The 9,326-nt window shown below is 40.5% G+C and overlaps 1 protein-coding gene across 1 annotated transcript in view; it reads left to right on the top strand.

Moving 5' to 3' along the window:
• The first annotated feature begins 1,674 nt into the window (after positions 1-1,674).
• RNF212B (ring finger protein 212B) overlaps positions 1,675-9,326 on the top strand; it is a 27,734-nt gene continuing 20,082 nt past the window's right edge. The window contains exons 1-3 of the mRNA XM_023724903.1: positions 1,675-1,774; positions 3,589-3,641; positions 4,028-4,102. Of these exons, the coding sequence (XP_023580671.1) occupies positions 1,675-1,774; positions 3,589-3,641; positions 4,028-4,102 (228 nt within the window). The remainder of the gene's footprint in view (positions 1,775-3,588; positions 3,642-4,027; positions 4,103-9,326) is intronic.

Below are 9,326 nucleotides of genomic sequence, written 5' to 3'. Positions count from 1 at the left end.
ATATTATTAGGTTAATTTTCATCTTTTTTGTTTCCACAGTGACATGAATGAGATTAGATCACATTCTTTACTCGTTCTCAATTTTTAATGAGGCCGTTTCTCCCTGGCCATTAAGAAGCTCCCACACCTCTAGTACACCAAGCCCCGCCCACGCACCCAGCACGCCCAGCGTGCCCCGCCCACACATCAGCACGCCGCCGCGGCCCCGCCCACACACCCAGCACGCCGCGCGGGCCCCGCCTACGCCTCTCACACGGCGGGGTTGTTCGCGCCCAGTCTGTGCTTCGCGTTAGTGCCAGGCGTACTGTTTATTTTACTGCCATTTCCAGGTCTTCGTGAGAAGAAGTAAATGATTTTGGTGAGATCCGAGGTTTTCTGGGATCACAGCAGCCAAGCGGTTAGGGAAGGTAGTTAGAAAAAATAACTTACGGGAAATTCGAGGTACTGCGTAATCTCCATCACTCCTTGAAAACATTCGGGTTTTGCCCTCAGGGAGTCATCTTGCTCTCAAACCCTGTTAACGTTAACTGCCTTTCGTATAAGTGGTTCATCTGGTCAGCCTATTTGATTAAAATTGTTGCTGCCCTTAAACTAGCCAGGGCGTATATAGTGGGGCCTTTCACTAACTCCTTTAACGCTCATGGTAGAAGTTAGTGTATCTTGAGTGACAAATAGAAATCTCATGGCGTTGACTATAATGCCTATATGTTGAACTGCTTATTCAGTAAATTTTATCATGAATCAGAAATCAAATTAATGAATATAATAATCTTAACATAGTCATTAGACATAGAAAGTCATTAAACATATGAACTAATTACAGCTCAGTTCTGTATCTTTGATATGCTATTTTATTCACTTTAAACATCTCACAAAGCCACATTTTCTTAGTTATGTATTTAGCAGTTATATGCAGTTGATATTGTCTAACACAATGGCTGGCTTCATGTGGTAGCAAGAATTTTAACATGGGAATCAAACTTCAATTTGAATTCCAGAGCTACCACAACCCAAAGATGAACTTTGGACAAGTCATTTAATTTCAGTGAGCAACAGGTACATCTTTTGAAAAACTGGGATTGGACAAAACATTAAGTGACTTTTAAGGTCCCTCCAGGTCTATGATTCTGAGCGTCTGTAGAGTAGAAGGGAACACGTACAAACTGAGACCCCACTTGCTGGGGGTCTCCATCCTTGCTGTTTCCCTTAAACAAAATGTGTCCCAGCTGGCTAATATGTGATATACTTTATTTGGTCCACCACTTCGTCTTCCCTCCACTCTCATCATATCACAAAAACCATTAGGAAAGAAATGCCTCATTTAAAATATGTTTTTTTCTCATTACAAATTGGTACATGAATTAATACAGAAAACTTGAAAAACAAAAAAGTGTAAAGCAACACACACGTACACACAAATTCCCATAATCCCACCACTCAAAAAAAGATCACCACTGTCCTCCAATTACTTTTCCAAACATACATATTTTTTCTTAAAAATTTAGCATAGTCTATAGTCTTCTTTGTTCAGAGAGATATATACTTCCTTACAACCAGTTGAAGTATCCACAATAATATGCTCACATCAGAAGCTAAGCAAACATTGTTACATAGATTGTGGAACAGCTGTAATTATGTTATACTCCAGGTTATTCTTAGTCTATCTGTTCCAGAATGGATTGGTTTCACTGCAACCAGTGTTTCCGAAAAGATGGAGCTCATTTCTTTGTCACGAGCTGTGGCCATATTTTTTGTAAAAAGTGTGTGACTCTGGGTAAGTAACTTAACTGTTTTAAGATTCAGGCAAAAATGTTTTTAATCTAGAAATAATGATTTGCCATTTCTCTGTATGACTTAGGATAAAAATCACGTAGTAGGCCAATCAGTGGTAGTGTGGATAATGTAGGAAACTGCTGATTATGGAAATTGGAGGATTCCATTAATGAATCATTTAGCAAATGGGATAAATATTACTTGAGTGCCAAAAGGTACTCATCAGTGTTTTGAAATCTGTGACAGGGAAGGCCACAAGGGATCAGACTGACGAAGGAAAAGAGAGTAAGAATGATGAATAGGCATGAGGGCAAAGTTTGGCTGATATCAAGAACCATTTCTGATGGGAAGTAGTCTAGCCTCTGAAATCAGTTGGGTTAGAAATTATGTTGATGATACTTTTACAGTTTAAGAAACATTTTCACATATACAAATTTTATGTGCTCCTCACCACAACCCCAGGAGCTAATTCTTAGTAGAACCATTTTACAAAGGAGGAAACTGGTTCAGAAAACATAAGTGATTTGACCAAGTTCTCACAGCTATTAAGTCTTAGAAATGGGACTTGAATTTAAGGGTTTGTTTTTATGCTGAAATACGTACAAGGTGAGAAAATAACTCAGAGAAGGGACTTAGGGTAGGGTGCTTTGATCAGGGAAGACTTGACGAAGAGGTGCTGCTTCAGTAGAGTTCTGAATAATAAACCGGAGTTTGCCGAGTGGTCAAGGCAGGGAAGAGCATTCTAGCTGAAGAGAACAGTATGTATAAAGGCATACAACATTATGAAACCATAGTGCAAGGATGACACATAGTCAGGAGTGGTAGAACATAGAGAGTAACGTAAGAAATGGTGAAAGATGAGGCTAGAGAGGCAGAAAGTGGCCAGATGATGTAAGGCTGTATATACCAGGCTAAAAAACCTGACCATCCTTTAGGTGATGGAGATCTTTGGAATTTTGTATTATTTTCTTAAGTAGACAAGTGACTCGCACTTGATAGTTCACTCTAACAATACTATGGAGGACTGACTGGGAAAAACCTTTAGTTCTCAAGGAAAGAGTAGTCTGGTTAGGTAGCCTTTGGAGAAGCTTTTTCCTCTATCTGAATCTCATGATCCTTTTATCTGCTGATGTAATAAAGCATTTACTAAGGTAACAGCTGCTCGCCTTGGAGTGGTTTGTCTCTGTAAAGCACATGCCCTGTGATGTTTTCTAATGGCATGGCATTTATCTCAAGCAATAACCACTGCTGCTGAAATTTCAGATGGTAAGAAAAGATTAAGAATTTTCATTTTCGCATCTTTCAAATTGAGTTAATTGGAGAATAAGAGTAGGAGAGCTTCAAAGCGAGATCCAGGAATATTAACAAAGTGGGAACAGGGTAGGAATAATTGGGGAGTTTGAGTACCCATTGTGTGCCTGCTGTCAGGTAGATAGGATAGCAAAGAGTAATTTAAAGTTGAGATCACTGATACTCTTGTACTTTTCTCAGTACTCTTGTAAATGTACTCCAGTACTCTGCATGGGGGTGGGGGAGGGGTTGTCCCTCACTCACAGAAGAAAATAGGGAATGTAAAAAAAAAGGGAGAGATGGGTAGGAGTACGGTATGAAAGTTTTATCTGTCTTCAACATACTAGTCTGGAAATACTGATTTAGAGAACAGAGCTTAAGCTGATGTCCTTTTATATCCAGTGATATTCTAAATTCAGTCAGAACTCTCTCTACTTTTTCTCTTGCTAGCTTACTCGACTGTTAGAGTATACTTTAGGAAAATCTGACCTCATGCTCAAACATTTCCCCCCATTTTTCTCCCAGAGAAATGTGCCGTTTGTGGAGCTTCTTGCAAGCGTCTGGCTCTTTCTGATAATGTAAGTTTTTATCCCCTGCCACAGACCATCTCATCTTGTTCCTGGCCTGTAAGAAGTATACCCAAGGTACATACGATGAGTAAGTAAGCACTGACATTTTTTTAAAAAGAAAAGAAGGAGACAAAACTCACAGGTAGTAATTGTGAAAAGAGGGTAAGCAACAGATAGAAGAATTATTTGTGGGCACTGTTACAAAAGCATGAAGTAAGGAGAATTAGGGCAAGTAGTCTGCATCTCCTAGAGCAGTTATGATCTCCCTCTTACTTAAGCACAGTGAAAATCATACCAGGCACTTTAGAAGAATGGTACATTCTTTGCTATATTTGTCAGTATTTTATTTCATTGTATTGTGGATATGCTTATTGTTTCTCTTACTCTCTTCATAGCTAAAACCTCAGGAGAAGCTGTTCTTCAAAAGCCCTGTGGAAACAGCTTTGCAGTATTTTAGTCACATCTCTCAGGTATAAGAAACAAAAGTGAAGAAAACCCGATTCTCTAGGCAAATTCTAATTGCATCTTATTCCTTTATGAAAGGTTCTCTTTAGACTGCATTTGTACACAGTAGAGAGAAATTGGCTGCTCTGTTTGTGATACAACTCTCAACCAATTAACTTTTTATTAACCCAGGATTTATGATAGGCTGTAAAACCACCATGTGGCTGCCATTTTGCCTTGTACTTCTTAGTTCTATTAAGTGATTTTTTAAGAATAAAGGAGGTTCTAGGGACCTTTATCATCTTTCTGTGCAGATAGATGCATCTTCTAAAAATTGCTTTGAATTTGTAGGCCTGACCCTGAAAATAATGGACTTGATGGTTTTCTGAACCTTTTGTTTATGGTCAAGTTCATGAAGGGATTTCTTGCTCCTCATTCTCATTTTTCAGTAATGTTTCTTAGTAACGCACATGTATTTAATTCCTCGTTTAGTGTTCACAGCTGGTTGCCTGAATTTTTTAAAACATTTGTCTTTCTTTGATGCATCGTGTATTGGCATACCATTGACTTGACCTTTGGCTTGGTCAGGAATAATAGAGAAGTCAGGGCAACCATTTGAGAGAGTTCCCAAATTGTAAAAACTTTGGTTTTTCCCTTCTACTCTCTAGTTCTCCACTGAGAGTATTTTAGAGTCTCATGGGATCCTTATCTTCGCATGTTTCTTAAGGTTTTATCAGTGTTCCCTTCTCCTTTACTCTTATTTCTCATTCTTATCAGAGTACTCCTTTCCTAAACGTGAAGATGGTCCTTAGTTATTTTTTAGTTGAAGATAGTAGATTTAATTTTTGTCCAGTACCTTATCCCTCAATCCTAACTCTGAAATAGAGGAAGGGGAATTAAGGCTTTGGCTACATTCTGCATTTAGCTGCATGGGTGAGCAATCATGTTTGAGAGACCAGGTTTAACATTATGGGAAGATAAAATCCAGCTGAGACTTAAAGAGAAGTGTAAACAAGGTCACATGAACAAGAGAAAGAGAGCAGACCTTTGGTTAATAACTAAACTCAGGGTTAGTTAATGATCAGTAGAGAAATTATATGTAGTCTGAATCTTAACCTGCCTAATCATGGGACCAATTACACATGGTCAAATAATCATCACTTTAGTTAATCATCACTTTAGTGAAGGTGCAGTTTGGTAAAGTCAGCAAAGTTAAAAATGTGTTTTCCTAGTCTGTGAAGTTGAGTAATTGATCCAAATAATATTGTAGATCGCTTCATTCAGACGTCTGCCCCAGTTTTCCTTCCCAAGACCTTTCCTGATTCTTATATCTCAAATAACGACCCCAGCTGTCTACTCCTTACCTTGCTTTATTTTTCATCATTGCTCTTATCTCTGACATTATATTACATATTTGTTTATTGTCAGAACCCTACACTCGAATGTAAACTCCATGAAGGCAGAGATTTGGTCAGTTTTGTTTATTGCTGTATCCTCAGCTCTTCTAATAGTTTTTAATATGTAGTAAACACACAAAAAATTGTTGTTAAATAAATGAATGGAATATTGTTCTAAATATCCATCTGTGTTTTAACCATCCTCAGTTTCTGTAATGACCTGACAAGGGTATTTTTCTGTTGCACTCTGTGGTGAATAGTGATCATACTGCCCATTTTGAATTCTTCGTTCACCTCTAGATGATTTTTCTAAGTATTTTTGGGGATTGGAGAGCTCCATATGGATCTGTAAACTTTCTTCTATTCCTAGATCATAGACTGCACCCATATCCACAACTAGTCATCTTTCAAATCCATGTCGGTAATTGCCCCTTGTCTGGTAAAGCCTTGATTCCTGCAGGCAGATATTTGCTCTTTTGTACACCTAGCCCACCTTGCTCTTAACTCTGCCAAAGTACTTAAATCTGCGAAAGTGTTATATTTTAATTTATTTCTTCATATGTCTCTTTCTCTCACTAAACTGGGCATTTCAGAGGCAAGTATCATGTTTGTATTGCCCAATGCCTAAATAGGTACTTGGCAAAAATTAGGTGCGTTAGAAATATTTGTTAAATGAATGAATGAATGAAGGCTGGTTAAAAGGGAAGGTAAGAAGTTTAGATTTTCTTTTAAGTGCTATGGAAAACATTGACGAGTTTTAAGCAAGGAAACAGCATTATCTGCTATGCAATTTTAAAAAAGCTGAGTGGAGAATGGACCATAGAGAGGTTAAGAACTAGAAGCAAGGGGACCCATTAGGAGGCTACAGCAGAAGTCTAAGCAAGCTATGAAGACCGCTTGGGCAAAAGTGGTGGCAATAGAAATGGAGAATGATGGTTAAACTGAGATATGTTTCCAAGGGAGATCAAGTAGAACTTGCTGTTGATGTTGATGTGAAAGGTGTGAAAAAAAGGAATCAAGAGAAATAGAGGAATCAGGATGCCTGGGTTTTTGTCTTGAACTGCTGAGTGGAATGGTTGTACCCTTTACCAAGTCTGTGAAGACTGTTTTGGGAGGAAGATCACTTTGGACATAAGAGGTTTTAGATGGAGTCCCTGGGTAGTGAAAATGGTTGACATGCTTGGCTACTGTCAGTTATACAGAGCTGCTACAACAGAAATACCACAAGTGGGTGACTTTACCAAACAGAAATATATTTTCTCACAGTTTATGAGGGTAGAAGTCCGAATTCAGAGTGCTGGCCCTAGGAAAAGGCTTTCTCTTTCTTTCGGCTCTGGAGGAACGTCCTTGTCTCTTCTGAGTTTCTGCTCCTGGGCAGTCTTCATGTGGCTTGGCATGTGTCTTCCCCCATCTCTCCTCTGCTCACTTGTTTAATCTCTTTTATATCTCAAAAGAGATTGACTCAAGGTACACCCTGCACTAATCCTGCCTCATTAACATAACAAAGACAACTCATTCCCAAATGGGATTATAACCACAGGCATAGAGGTTAGGATTTACAACACATATTTTTCAGGAATATAATTTGATCCATAAGAGCTACTAACTTAATGGTTGGAGGTTCGAGTCCACCCAGAGGCACTTTGGAAGAAAGGACTGGTGATCTGCTCCAAAAATCAGCCATTGAAAATCATATGGAAGATGGAGTAGTCATACGCTTCCGGTGGTCCCTCTTACGACGAAGACCCGAAAAAACAAGTGAATCGATTATATATCACAATCTAGGAGCCCTGAACATCAAAGGCAAAGTTGAGGAATCAGACTGAGTGGCAGGGGGAGAGAGAAACGGTTTGGAAGCAGCGAGGTGTTGCCAGATCTGACCTGCCGGTAGCCAGAACCCTTCAGGCTGTATCAGCTCATAGTGCATGGTGAGGCAAGCAGTGGCGCTCGGGAGACATTTTCCACATCGGGAGAGACCCAAACGCAGAGAGTCTAGTAGGCCATCCAGAACCAGTGAGAAGCAGCCCTCAATCAGCAAAAGATAAGTACTTGCATCTGGCCTACCACATGGATCAAAAGCACCCACCTTTGGGAAAAACCTCTCTCCCATTTACCTTCCCACTCCCTGCTCTGCGCTCGGTCCGGGACGGGTTCAGCTATTGCCAAGTCCTCTGGGCCAGAAGTAGGACCCATCACGCGCCCTGAGCCATTCTCCTGGCCTTGGAGAGGGAACAGATTAACAAACTGGGGAAAAAATAATCTGCCGGCTCCCCTAAGCCCGGAACTCAGGGTAGGCAGAGCTCCTTTGCGTAGGCATAGGCATTAGGGATCCACAGACTTTGAGTGCCTTTCCCCCTGCATAGATTTGTGTGGGCCCATCTCAGCAGCGTAGGCCCTCATTACCACAGTACAACAGGGTATATACCTGAAGTGTAACTTCAACTGTTGCAGCTGTGAAGTGGAAGGTTCATGATATTTGACACTGCTCTGCCCATTAATCAGGGTCTTCACCTACCCACATCAGGGGCCTGAGGACTGGTGGCTCCACCCATGCTACCTAGCCACCTGCGACAGGGGCTCAAGAAAGATGCCCCCCAGTCCTTACAGCCAACAGCATTGGTGCTCATAGTCCAGCTGCAGAACCCACCCACCTACACACTCTAGGGAGCAGGGAAATGCTTTCCTCCTGGACACTTGGGGGTGGCCATTGGCCCCCTGCCTTGCCCAGTGTGTGTCCCCCTGCTGCAACTGGATGCCTGTGCCTACACCAATCACCCATGCCTGTCTAGGACTGTAGGTGAGAGCCTGCACCATACACTTGGTGGCCGACTACCTGGACACCTGAGCTGAAGCCGTACAGGAGGAGTGGATGGACTCCTGGGTCCACATACTTTGTGGCAGGTCTGGCCACCTGATGGCAGGATGTTGGAGCTTAAGGGGTGCTGGTGATCGGGCTAGCTCACACAAGCAGCCTATTTGGGTATATCAAAACAAAACAAAACAAGAAGTTAGGACCCAAGAGCAAACATAAAATGAATGAATATAATAACTTATTGATGGCTTGGAGACAACAGTCAATATCAAATCACATAAAGAGGCAGACCATGATGGCTTCAGCAAGATCCCAAAATAAAGAATCAAGAAATTTTCCAGAGGAAGAGAATTTCTTGGAATTACCAGAGGCAGAATACAAAAGATTAATATACAGAACTCTTCAAGAGATCAGGAAGGAAATTATGCAGAACAGGGACCAAGCAATAGAGGAACTTAAGAAGATTAGAGAAGAGCATAATGACAAATTTAACAGGCTACAAGAATCCATAGAGAGACAGCAATCGGAAATCTGTAAGATTCACAATAAAATTTCACAATTAGACAACTCAGTAGAAAGTCACAGGAGCAGAATAGAGGCAATGGAAATCAGAATTAGTGAGATTGAAGATAAAACACTTGATACCAACTTATCTGAGGAAAAATCAGATAAAAGGATTTAAAAAAAATGAAGAAACCCTAAGAATTATCTGGGACTCTATCAAGAGGAGTAACCTACGAGTGATTGGAGTACCAGAACAGGGGAGGATAACAGAAAATGCAGAGAGAATTGTTGAAGATTTGTTGGCAGAAAACTTCCTTGATATTGTGAAAGATGAGACAATATCTATCCAAGATGCTCATCGAACCCCACATAAGGTAGATCCCAAAAGAAAGTCACCAAGACATATTATTATCAAACTTTTCAAAACCAAAGATAAAGAGAGAATTTTAAGAGCAGCTAGGGATAAACGAAAAGTCATCTACAAGGGAGAGTCAATAAGAATAAGCTCGGACTATTCAGCAGAAACCATGCAGGCAA

This window comes from Trichechus manatus, unplaced genomic scaffold, assembly GCF_000243295.1.
Source record: "Trichechus manatus latirostris isolate Lorelei unplaced genomic scaffold, TriManLat1.0 scaffold00268, whole genome shotgun sequence".
NCBI lineage: Eukaryota > Metazoa > Chordata > Mammalia > Sirenia > Trichechidae > Trichechus > Trichechus manatus.
The sequence above is the reverse complement of the archived record's forward strand: the minus strand, read 5'-3'. Positions and strand labels throughout refer to the sequence as shown.